Source organism: Bubalus kerabau, chromosome 15 (genome assembly GCF_029407905.1).
Source record: "Bubalus kerabau isolate K-KA32 ecotype Philippines breed swamp buffalo chromosome 15, PCC_UOA_SB_1v2, whole genome shotgun sequence".
NCBI lineage: Eukaryota > Metazoa > Chordata > Mammalia > Artiodactyla > Bovidae > Bubalus > Bubalus kerabau.
In genome coordinates, this window is record NC_073638.1 from 2,013,103 (window position 1) to 2,026,426 (window position 13,324).

The 13,324-nt window shown below is 33.2% G+C and overlaps 1 protein-coding gene across 3 annotated transcripts in view; it reads right to left on the reverse strand.

The window, feature by feature from the left end:
* Positions 1-13,324, reverse strand: part of GRIA4 (glutamate ionotropic receptor AMPA type subunit 4) — a 678,251-nt gene that overhangs the window by 62,975 nt on the left and 601,952 nt on the right. For 2 of the 3 annotated variants that reach the window (XM_055547461.1, XM_055547460.1), the window contains exons 9-10: positions 9,261-9,371; positions 1,458-1,664 (exon numbers count right to left, since the gene is read on the reverse strand). In XM_055547461.1, coding sequence (XP_055403436.1) covers positions 1,458-1,664; positions 9,261-9,371 — 318 coding nt within the window. Of the gene's footprint in view, positions 1-1,457; positions 1,665-7,925; positions 7,959-9,260; positions 9,372-13,324 lie in introns of those variants that run through there. The other variant, XM_055547462.1, reaches the window with a different exon arrangement.

Consider the following 13,324-nt stretch of genomic DNA (forward strand, 5'->3'; position numbering starts at 1 on the left):
GTCTGAAAGCAGGATGTAGAAACGCAAAAGTATTGAACTGCAGTTCTGGCTCAAAAGTAAGCCCCTCTAGATACTTCAGTTATGTTCTAATGGGAGTGGGTTGCCTTGCCCTTCTCCAGGGGATCTTCCTGACCCAGGGATCAAACCCAAGCTTCCCGCATTGTGGGCAGATTCTTTATCACTTGAGCTACCTGGGAAGCCCAATGTTCTAACTTGTTCTACCTTTATTCTTTCCTGGAGAAGGATTACTTTTGTGTAATTCTTAATTTTTAAAGGGAGTCTTGGAGAATTAATCAGAGAGAATGTGTTTTGAACATGTAATTTGTGAAATGTAAATTGGCTTATAGGGAATTTCAGAATACATTTCAAGTGTATATGACTTTTGTTGGTTACTTGATGACTAGAACTCACTGTGGGTTCTAGGTTTGATTTTTGGGACTTTGGAAATATATCATCACTGGCAATTGATAAATACTGGCTTGATTTTAACACTGCAATGTCAGCTGAAGAGACCAATCTTGTTCTAGTTTAGGCAGGAATGTCTACACTGAATTTGTCCTTGGCTTTGAATATGCATGACTTCCCTGGTGGCTCAGATGGTAAAATGTCTGCCTACGGTACGGGAGACCCAGGTTCAATCCCTGGGTTGGGAAGATCCTCTGGAGAAGGAAATGGCAACCCACTCCAGTACTTTTGCCTGGAAAATCCCATGGACGCAAAGTGTGGTAGGCTACAGTTCATGGGGTCACAAAGAGTTGGACACGACTAAGTGACTTCACTTTCACTTTGAATATGTACACTAAAAATCTGGTGAACGCAAAGGGAAGGGTCTTTGCTTTCATGTGAGGCCCACTATGGAATAAATTATCGCTTTGTGTTTACTATGTTGGAAAAAATGATGTCATTGCATGTAAGTTTAAATTTATTGTGTTCAGCAGAGTTGTAAGATTTCACGTTATTGGTGAGTCTTTAATATATGCTAGCTAGTTTGCTGATTGCTTTACTAATAACTTAAAAGATATTTACTTGTAAATACAACCAAATAGAAATATAAATAATTAGCTAAAATAAGGCTCAACTTTATGCTGTTAAAGGAAATCTGCTCCTACAATTATCAAGTAACAGATAAGTAATGGAGCTCTCAAAACATGTCTCTGATAGAGCAGCATCAAGCTTAAGAGAATAATCATCATAGATACTGAAGTTAGTGTTTTTTTTTTTAAATAGAATATCATATTCTGAATTTTTATCTTTTAGAAGTTATCAAGTATTAGTTTCCCTAATTGTTAGGAAATTACTAATGAAATCGAGAAATATTTGACATCATATATGCTTCTTTGAATGTAACTGCAAATTAAAAAAAAACAACAATAGACATTTAACAATTGATATGTGCCCAAGTGAAAAAAACTTTCAGGTTTATGTAAGTAAATTTTCTAATAGATTGATTTGCTTACCCCGTAAACAAGTTCTCCTACCATCCCATTCCAGATTTTTGTGTCTGCATCCCTTGCTCCATATTTTCCATCAGGGACAATGGCAATTTTATATTTGATACCAATATGTTTTGCAATTTCAGATGCCAAATCTACACAGTATCCTTCATACTTGTCATTTCCTTCAAACATTTCATGATTTTTCTTGTACATAACATATGGGGATTCCTATAATGAGAGAAGTAGAACTGTAAAGGGGAAATTATGAAACATTCAAAAATTCTATGCAACTTTCACTTTTAGAACTTAACAAATGGATTATATTTAGTATTAATACACACATTGGTTTTGTGTGGCAAGAAATTGATAATAAAAGATGAATATATAATATTCATATATATATTCTATATAATATTCTATATATATTATTAGATATATAATATATATATAAATATATATTCTATTTATACTAAAAATAGAATCTTTAAAATAAAGTAAATTTCTTTTGAGTGATTATTACATACTTAGCACTGTGACTGTGATAGGAAAAATATATGTTAATAATTGACTAGAGAAGCATAAATTATCATCTATGGCAATGGGATTACCATTTTCAAAGTATCTCATGACCTGAAGACTACTTAGGAGTCAACTTTGTGCAATAAAAGACTTATTCAAAGTTATAGGTCTCTGTATTCTGCATCTTGTTTAGCCACATTCAACTGTGACTTCCTTCAGGAAAAGAACCATATTATTTTTCTTTGCTCTCTGGGATTTAGCAAGATGCCTTGGTCAGAGCAGGCATTTAGCAAGTGCAAAGAAGAAACAAATTAGCAGTCCTTAACATTTTATATACTAATTTGTATTAAATTGGTTTTCCTAAAATTGTCCTGTATCTTGGCTTTAATTAAGATTGTGATCCAAGAATTTTTATTCTATTATAAAAATATGTTCCCAATGGAAGCTAGTAATTTTTTCCAATTGTGAAAATCATAACTCTTCAAGTAATATTTTTAGTAATATTCTCATTTAGTTTTTGAAGCAATAAGATGAAATAGGATGAAGAATTATTATGAAATGAAAAGATTACTGTTAATTCATAATAACTGAACAGTTTTTGGTACATACACACACACACACACACACACACACATCCCTAAACCAAACCATTTAAAGTCTGTTAAACTAAAGCACTTGATTTTATAAATAAAACCTAATGCCACCAACTGAAAGATAGGCTCAGTGAACATGCAGTACATACAGAACTCCAGGTCACACTTCAGATTTCTTAATCATTTGCAGACAAGGAATGACCACTTTTGACTACAATGTTATTGAAGTCATGATTTATATTTTATAAAATAGCACTGTGATATTCATATAGTAATTTTAATACGTATCTTTTCTTTTCTCCCAGCAAATCTGTAGTTGGGAAAGTTGAACTTGCTCTTAGAACTTTGGATTAGAAGATGATTTACTTTGCATTACATGGCAGTCTACACTAATTCTGATTTTGTTTTAAAATACTTTGTAACTATAGAAACTATTTCAAAAAGCAATAGAAGTGTAAATTATATAATATGTGATTTTCTCATAGAGATGCCCTAAATAACTCTATTGTGGGCAATTGTTCAGGATTTGCTCTTCTATTTTCTTAAATCCTGCCTTAGGTAGACATGGCCAAAAGAACCAGAAGTCTCTCACTTCTTCCTTGAATTTGATGGATATTCTAACACTGGACTTGGTTAAGAAATTTCTCCACCTACAAAATAAAGGCAGCTAATTATCTCTTTAGATAGAAGAAAATTATTTGTTAGCTTAAGGAAAACATTCTCCAGATATAAATCATTTTGTAAAATATGAATGTGGTTATAAAAATTGTAAGTTGTTGCAAAATTGTTAATTTCTAAAATATGTTATGGAATATTACTTAAAATGAACCAATACTTTCATTTTGCCTCTTTTCTTCTTGCGATAGTTAATTAAAATATGGAAGAATATGTATAAACAAGCACAAATTGCATATTTGCACAATCCTTAACATTCTAATTGAAATGGTTGTTAATATAGCAAATGAGAGGTTTTCAAAAGGAGTATTGCTAAGGTTTACACTTGCTACTAAGGTTGATAAATTCTAAAGAGTCTGAAATACTTGAACACATGAATTTTAGCCCTCAAATGTGTATTAGCTTGTGTACAGAAGTCTCTTTAGCTAGTATTATCATCTAGCTTGCAAAATCCCCTCTACATTATATAGTGAATAATTTGTTTCATTAAAAGCTGAATTTTCAATGTTTACTCAAATATTTGATAAATACCCGCTGTGTGCCAGGCAGCTTGCTGGGAACTAGGGGGTATAAAAATAAATTATATATGTTCCTCATCCTCTTACGATTATGATTAAATTCTTTGTAATAAAGGTACAGGAGTGAGAATGCTGGGAGACCACTATATATCATAAAATATATAGGAAAAAATAATACAAACCCTCAGTTATTTAGTGCTTGCTCTGAGTCAAGCGCAAAGTTATTTAACTGTTATTTAATGGTATCCTTTTATTTATTTTTCACACTGCCATTTCGAGGTAGGCATTTCCCATTTTGCAGATAGAAAATTTAAGCTTAAAGAATTTCAAAAAATTGTTCAATTTCACAGAACTAGCAGGGGTGGAAATTGAACCCATAATTTGAAATGTCTGGACATTTTTGAAGCTACTGTAGCATCTGTCAAAATATATGCAACTATTTGAGATTTCATGTGATTTAACAAGAGAGAAGACAAGATTAAACATGAATTTCTGTATTTTTAGTGAATGAAATTTTTGAAAAAACAATGTATTGATACCTTTCCATATTTCCTCATAGTGTCTGCTACTCAATAAATATAAGGTATTCAATAAATATAAAGATTTCCTGGCCTATCAATGCTTCCTAAATAAGAATATCATGGCAAGGTATTTATATTAGAACTTCTGGTTCAGGGGTTCAAAATGAAAGTAAATATTAATGAGTTCCAGATCATCTCTTTGGAAACAGGCACGTGTATCTATAAATACAAGTTTATTTAGTGTCTTTGATATTTTTCACTTTCTTTTTTGGATAGCAGCACCCATCAGATTTTTGTTTTCCTAACAAACAAACCAACAAAGGCTAGAGAAGCCTTCAGTTTATTGAAAATGTTGATTAGAAGTTTGTTGCTGTTCAGACACTAAGTCACATCTGACTTTTAGGGGCATGAATAATTGTTGAGATTCAAATAGTGGTGCATGCAAATTAACAGAAATAAGATGATCACACTCAGGGAGATGGAAGAGCGAAAGGAGAGAACAGCTAGCCGTTTCTTGAACAAGATCTCTAATAGCTGCTCAGCTCTTTCCAGTTTCTTTGAATCTGTCTCATTTCCCTTTTCTTTCATGTTAACTCCAAATTAGCAGCAAATCCTCAACATGCTCTCAACCTTTTCATTTGTCCCGTCTCAAACCTGATAATTATGTACAAGCAGCCCTTCAAACACTGCATACTTGAGGAGACTCAATACAAAGTTGTGCTGAAGAAAATACCAAGTCTTTTCAGTATAGTAAAAAATGAGTTATAGTCAATCATTAAGGGGTGTTTGTGGACCATCTTTGATAAGCAACCTTCTGGAGCCCCAGGTTCTCAACTGTGAATTAAAATGGAAGACTATAACCTACCATCTTTGTTATCAATTGCTGTGTTCTCTGGGACAACAATTCCTTAGAAGTTATTTGAAATGCATTACTTCTTAGTGATTATGAGTTTATTAGTACAATTTCCATAATGCATAGTGTTCTACATCTGCTCTGCTATTTCAGGAAAGAAATTAATCTCTGTCTAAAGCTATGGCATTAGGGTTTGCTTATGAAAATGCCTATATAAATGAATTAAGATGATTTTCAATAAATAAAGTATCATTTTCCTACTGGGGAAACTTTTGTTTGGAATATTTGTCTTGATATTTAGCAAAAATAAAACTGTCAAAGTATATATTTATTGGAAAAGCTTTAAGATTTTCTAAACATCACAAATATAATCATTGAAACCACTAGTTGAAAACAGGTAAAATAATAAAATCAGTAATATCAAAAGTTATTTGCTATGTGGATATTTGCTTTTATCCAAAGAATTTTAATGTAGATAATTTATCCTATGGGTAAAATTCTTAAAGTGAACATTAAAATGTTATTATTCAATTCGTAATAAATCACTAAATTTAATAGTGGCATAATTTTAAGTTTATTAGAAATAACATTTAAAAGCATTGAGTTATAAACTCTTTGGAAGCAGATGCATGTGTTGGGAAGATTAATATTTTGTACAAGAAAGAAAATAAAAAAATTTGTATAGATACTTATATGTATGTATAAATATGCACTTGTATATTGTATATACATATGTATCTATGTACAGTGCATTTACAAAATTCCACATAAAAAGATAAACTATCAAACAACTCATAAAAAGAATAAAAGATATTCCTGGAAGGACTGTTATAAATAAAATTGTTTTGAGGCTTATGAAGTAATTATGATACTGCAGTGAATAAATTTGGATTTTGTGGAAAAATTTCCAAAAGGATTGTTGAGTTCATGAGATGGTAAGAAATGCATTCTTAGTTTAGTAATGAGTTATAAGTTTCATTTACTTTCAGTGAAAGATTTGGGGAAAAATGAGATTGACTGAAATTTAATTGCATTTCTCCTTTTCCAGAGAGTTCAGCCAAAGAAAGTAGTGAAATTGCAGAGGAAACCACCACCCCAATGTCTACTGCAAACCACTTTTCCCTCGATTGCTACATTTAGCTAAACCATGTGATACAGATGTGGCTTCCTTAGGTTGTTTTTTTGAATGTAAAATGTTAAATTAACATGGTCACAGTCTCACAAATTTTACAAACTTTATAAAATTTTTAGTCACTAAGACTTAAAGAGAAAAAATGTTGAGCATCTGAATCCAAAACTTCAGATCGTTCAATTTTGTAGTCATGATTCTCATGTGATTATAGTGTCAAACTTACTTTTATTTAGATTTAGTTAAGTTATATTCAGTACGACTATATTCAGGAAGAATAAATTAGTCATTAAAATGAAGACATAAAACAAATAGATTTCAGCAATGTAGAAAGCTAAAGACACATTTTATTGAAAAATGGTATCTACTATACTTATTATGTTTCTTGTCTACTTTCTCTCATTAGAATTAAATTCAATTGTAAGTGCAGGATTTTGATCTGTTTTCTTGTCTAACATATCCCAGGCTTATAACTGTGCCTAGCAAATAGCAGACGCTTAATAAATATTTGTGAATGAATAAATTTCTCAATCAACTTTATTCAACAATACCATATACTATTACAGTGTATCAACATGTAAATAACAACATACACAAAGGAAAGACAAATGGTAGAACAGCAAAGTCATAACAATTCCGATCAAAATGAATGAGTTCTAGTGCCACAACAGCCTTCTTTTTATGTCTAGATATCTGTCTTGCACATAGTTTAACATCTAACCAATTCCATTCCTGTTGAAAGTTTTCAACTTAATCTGAGGGATTATAATACACCAGTATCACTATCTCATTCATCTACAAAAAAGCACATTACTTTCAAGATGAAAGAGATGATGGAGATGTCATAGGTCCTGGGATAATATCAACAAAAGCAAATACAAGGAACACTTTTGGCGAAAGGATGCTAGCATTTTTGTTTTTGAATTATTGAAGTTGCAAAGATCATAGGTATTATTTATATAGAGATTACATTTTTATACAAAAGACAGATACTAGTACTGCACTATTTTCATTGCAAAAATATTGGTGACATCACTGTCAAAGAAAAGATAACTGTACAGAATAGTCTTTATATATATAGGAAACAATTGGATTTTTCAATCATTTTTACTCATTTTTTGACAGCATGCTTTCTGAAAAATAGCCATGCTTGCAAAACTAATTCAATATTGTGGCCTGAAGAATTGTATCTCCACCCCCTTTAATAACAGAATCTACATTATACCTATAATGAACACTAAAACACCTTATTTCATGTAGAACAGGCAAAATTTCAAAAAAAAAAATTTAAGGAACGCAACTATGTGTATCCAGAAAAGAAGGATGCAAATTCATAGATATTTACTTTTAGAAAATCTACTCTTGGCATTAGAAGTGTTAAAATTTCATCATTTATGTACAATGACCTCATTTCAAGATATGGGAATTGATACGTCAGAATTAAGTATTATTTTTCAACATTTAGTTTCTTGAAAAAGATGAGGATTAATTCTTCTTTGTTCTAGTATCTCAGGAAAGTCACAGAACTTAAAAATAAGTGTGTTTTTTTTCTGGTAGTCCAGAGTTGATCATCCAAGAAGAATCCCACATGAACAATTAGCTTAAATTTACTACACAGAAGAACAAGACTTGAACTTTAGTTAGGAATAGTCGAACAACGTGGAGCTCATTTCTTTCTTGATCAATTTCTTAAAATAGGATTCTTCATCAGAGGCTGAAAAGAGGAGGACTGTACTGAAGTATGACTTTCCATTACCGTCTTTTTTAGGAATATATATATATGTATATGTACATATACATATATATACATATATTTAAGTCCCATGCATTACACAATTAAGTTAGAAGATATATATTTTTCATTCATACACAACAACTCCTGTTGGTTGGTTTGAATTCTAAAATTATAAACTTCCAATTAAGGCTTGACAGATTAACATTAAGTTGCTAGCTAGTGGCGCAACACTGATAAAATTAATTGCAACATGTGAAAGCTTTTCTCTGGCATTTTCATGCTTTGACCTCAATGTCAAAATGTTGGAAATAATTTGACATTACTAAAAACATAAAGTTAAAATTACGTAAGCTAAAAATTAAATTACAGAAAATAGTTTTTCTTCATTTAGAGTAAGGGCTTTATAAAAATTAAAAAAATGTGTCCTGCCAAATGAGACAGTGAGCTGAGAATATGTAACTTAAAATTAGATAGAAACAGTTACCGATTATTGATCTCCTTTGACTAGCATTGACTCTAAAGAGTATGTTTGAATTTAGAAGAGAAAAATATGAGATACACTATTTAAAAGATAATTTCATGAGAATCTGTTTGAAAAAGCAGACTTAAAATTTAGAGTATTTTTAATTTTATAATGTGACCGAATGAAGATCATATTTTTATTAATTTAGGAGAATTTCAACAAATTTTAATGCATTTTCCCCTCACAGGTCAATGAGAAAAATAATCGGTACAAAAACTCCTTTGTGAAGTAAATATAAATATAAAACAAAATTTATTTTTAAAGCATACAGTTGTGTAAAACATGCTCATTAAAATCTTAACATTCATATCTCTATTATAAAGACAATGCAAATCATTATTAAATTAATAAATTACCTGAAAATTATAATTTTAAGCACTATTAGCTATTATTACATTGATGTTTAAAAACATAATAATAATATATGATGTTTAAAACTGGGTGTTTCATGTGATTAGTTGTTGATCATTTTCATGTTCATTCTTTTGTCCTTTGAAATCTTAGCATTTGATTCATTTCCAATGAAAGATTTTCAGTTTTTAACATCTGAGCATTTTTCCAAGAACAATAATATAACAAAAGATAATACAAATAAAAGTACTGAAATGAGTTCAGGACAAACTTATTCAAAGCCTCAATAGACTTTTGTTGATCAGAACACCAATGCCACCATCACTAAGATGCAGCCTTCACATAGCTGGGAATTAAAATTGCCTACGGGCAAAACAAAGCATCATAAAACACAGACCAAAACTTACCATAATAGTGGTTACAACAACTGTTCTGTTTTCAATAGCTGCTGTGTCATTGCCAAGTGTGGGTACATCTTGAATCAAGACTAATTTATCCATATCATTCCAGTACCCAACCTGCCAAATAGAGAAAAATCTTGAAAGCACATTTTAGAAGAGTTTTCTCTAGTTCTTATTGGAACAATGAGAATTATTAATAAGAAAACAAAACAAATTTATGAAGCACACACAAAAAATGTGTTTGGAAGTTTTCTTAATTGATGATGAGCCAGTTTTCCTAATGTTAATAATACTACCTACTTACACATTTGCCAACTTTACAATTTATTAATACACTCATGGACTAGCTAAGACATTGAGAATGAATGGGTTCAAAAAGGAATATGGATACAGATGGAATGCCATTTTGTTCTGATGCTCTTGTAGTGCGATTGATTGGAAACTTCTATTCTTAGTTTACATAATTTTTTTCAATAATGCTATAGATTTTATAGTAAAGAGAATAGATTTACATGGGGCACATGTACAGGATGTTTTAAAAAAATAGATTTGTGTATTTTAAAGCAATATAGAAATAGTTTTTTGGTTTCATATAACCTAGCCTCTAGATAAGAATCTTACCATTTCTAAAATGCTAAATATATCAAATGTTAATGATTACTTAATATCTTCACTTTTGAAAATTTTAAATGTATTTTTAAAATTTCAGCTCCGTATATTACTCATTTAGACTCGAAGCAAACTCTTTTCCATAAAATATATTAAGTAATTAGTTAAGCACTATACAATGTTACAAACTAAAATGGGATTCTACTGGAAATTTAGGATTCTTTTCAGAATGCAGACTACTTCTTTACTGCTTGCTCTCTGACAGACACTGTAATCAATGCCTTAATAAAAAATGCATCTTAAAGTTTATACACACAGCAAATATAAAGGTAGGTGCAATTACAAGTCCATATACTTTACTATTATGGTACATATATTTTACTGTTATGCTACATACACCCAAATGACTGTTCATTTAATGCTTGACAAACTTCTTTCAAGGTAAGTGAAACCCAAGTAAGATGGTAGGCACTGAGAGAGGGGATCAGAGGGCAGACAGACTGAAACTACAATCACAGACAACTAGCCAATCTGATCACATGGACCACAGCCTTGTCTAACTCAAAGAAGCTAAGCCATGCCATACGGGGCCACTCAAACCGGACGGATCATGGTGGAGAGGTCTGGCAGAATGTGGTCCACTGGAGAAGGGAATGGAAAACTACTTCAGTATTCTTGCCTTGAGAACCCCATGAACAGTATAAAAAGGCAAAAAGATAGGACACTGAAAGATGAACTCCCCAGGCAGATAGGTGCCCAATATGCTACTGGAGATAAGTGGAGAAATAACTCCAGAAAGAATGAAGAGATGGAGCCACAGAAAAAAAACAACACCCAGTTGTGAATGGGACTGGTGATATAAGCAAGGTTTGATGCTGTAAGGAGCAATAGTGCATAGGAACCTGGAATATAAGGCCCATGAATCAAGGCAAATTGGTAGTGGTCAAACAAGAGATGACAAGAGTGAACATCGACATTCTAGGAATCAGAGAACTAAGACAGACTGGAATGGGTGAATTTTACTCAGATGACCATTATATCTACTACTGTGGGCAGGAATCCCATAGAAGAAATGGAGTAGCCATCATTGTCAGCAAAAGAGTCCAAAATGCAGTACGTGGATACAATCTCAAAAACGACAGAATGATCTCTGTTCGTTTCCAAGGCAAACCATTCAATATCACGGTAATCCAAGTCTATGCCCTGACCAATAATGCTGAAGAAGATGAAGTTGAACGGTTCTATGAAGACCTACAAGACCTTCTAGAACTAACACCCAAAAAAGATGTCTTTTTCATTATAGGGGAGTGGAATGCAAAAGAAGGAAGTCAAGAAGCACTTGGAGTAACAGGCAAATTTGGCCTTGGAGTATGGAATGAAGGAGGGCAAAGGCTAATAGAGTTCTATCAAGAGAACTCACTAGTCATAGCAAACACCCTCTTCCAACAACACAAGAGAAGACTCTACACATGGACATCACCAGATGGTTGACAGCGAACTCAGATTGATTATATCCTTTGCAGCCAAAGATGGAGAAGCTCTATACAGTCAGCAGAAACAAGACTGGGAGCTGACTGTGGCTTGGATTATGAACTCCTTATTGCAAAATTCAGACTGAAATTGAAGAAAGTGGAGAAAACCACTAGACCGTTCAGGTATGACCTAAATCAAATCCCTTATGACTATACAGTAGAAGTGAGAAATAGATTTAAGGGACTAGATCTGATAGACAGAGTGCCTGATGAACTATGGATGGAGGTCTGTGACACTGTACAGGAGACAGGAATCAAGACCATCCCCATGGAAAAGAAATTCAAAAAAAGCAAAATGGCTGTCTGGGGAGGCCTTACAAATAGCTGTGAAAACAAGGGAAGCAAAGTGGAAAGGAGAAAAGGAAAGACATACCCATTTGAATGTAGAGTTCCAAAAAATAGCAAGGAGAGATAAGAAAGCCTTCCTCAGGGATCAATGCAAAGAAATAGAGGAAAACAATAGAATGGGAAAGACTGGAGATCTCTTCAACAAAATTAGAGATACCAAGGGAACATTTCATGCAAAGATGGGCTCAATAAAGGACAAAAATGGTGGGGACCTAACAGAAGCAGAAGATATTAAGAAGAGGTGGCAAGAATACAGAGAACTGTAGAAAAAAGATCTTCTTGGCCCAGATAAGGAAGATGGTGTGATAATTCACCTACAGCCAAACATCCTGGAATGTGAAGTCAAGTGGGCCTTAGGAAGCATCACTACGAACAAAGCTAGTAGGGGTGATGGGATTCCAGTTGAGCTATTTCAAATCCTCAAAGACAATACTGTGAAAGTGCTGCACTCAATATGCTAGCAAATTTGGAAAACTCAGCAGTGGCCACAGGATTGGAAAAGGTCAGTTTTCATTCCAATCCCAAAGAAAGGCGATGCCAAAGAATGCTCAAACTACTGCACAATTGCACTAATCTCACATGCTAGTAAAGTAATGCTCAAAATTCTTCAAGCCAGGCTTCAGCAATATGTGAACCATGAACTTCCAGATGGTTTTAGAAAAGGCAGAGGAACCAGAGATCAAATTGCCAACATCTGCTGGATCATGGAAAAAGCAAGAGAGTTCCAGAAAAACATCTCTTTTTGCTTTATTGACTATGCCAAAGCCTTTGGCTGTGTGGATCACAACAAACTGTGGAAAATTCTGAAAGAGATGGGAATACCAGACCACCTGACCTACCTCTTGAGAAATCTGTATGCAGGTCAGGAAGCAACAGTTAGAACTGGACATGGAACAACAGATTGGTTCCAAATAGGAAAAGGAGTATGTCAAGGCTGTATACTGTCACCCTGCTTATTTAACTTCTATGCAGAGTACATCATGAGAAACGCCGGGCTGGAGGAAGCACAAGCTGGAATCAAAATTGCCAGTAGAAATATCAATGACCTCAGATATAGAGATGACAGCACTCTTATGGCAGAAAGTGAAGAAGAATTAAAAAGCTTCTTGATGAACGTGAAAGAGGAGAGTGAAAAAGTTGGCTTAAAGTTCAGCATTCAGAAAACGAAGATCATGGCATCTGGTCCCATCACTTCATGGGAAATAGATGAGGAAACAGTGGAAACAATGGCTGACATAATTTTTCTGAGCTCCAAAATCACTGCAGATGGTGATTGCAGCAGTGAAATTCAAAGACGCTTACTCTTGGAAGGATAGTTATGACCAACCTAGACACCAACCTGTACCTAAAAGCAGACACACTACTTTGCCAACAAAGGTCCGTCTAGTCAAGACTATGGGTTTTCCAGTGGTCATGTATGGATGTGAGAGTTGGACTATAAAGAAAGCTGAGTGCCGAAGAATTGATGCTTTTGAACTGTGGTGTTGGAGAAGATTCTTGAGAGTCCCTTGGACTGCAGGGAGATCCAACCAGTTCATCCTAAAGGAGATCAGTCCTGGGTGTTCACTGGAAGGACTGATA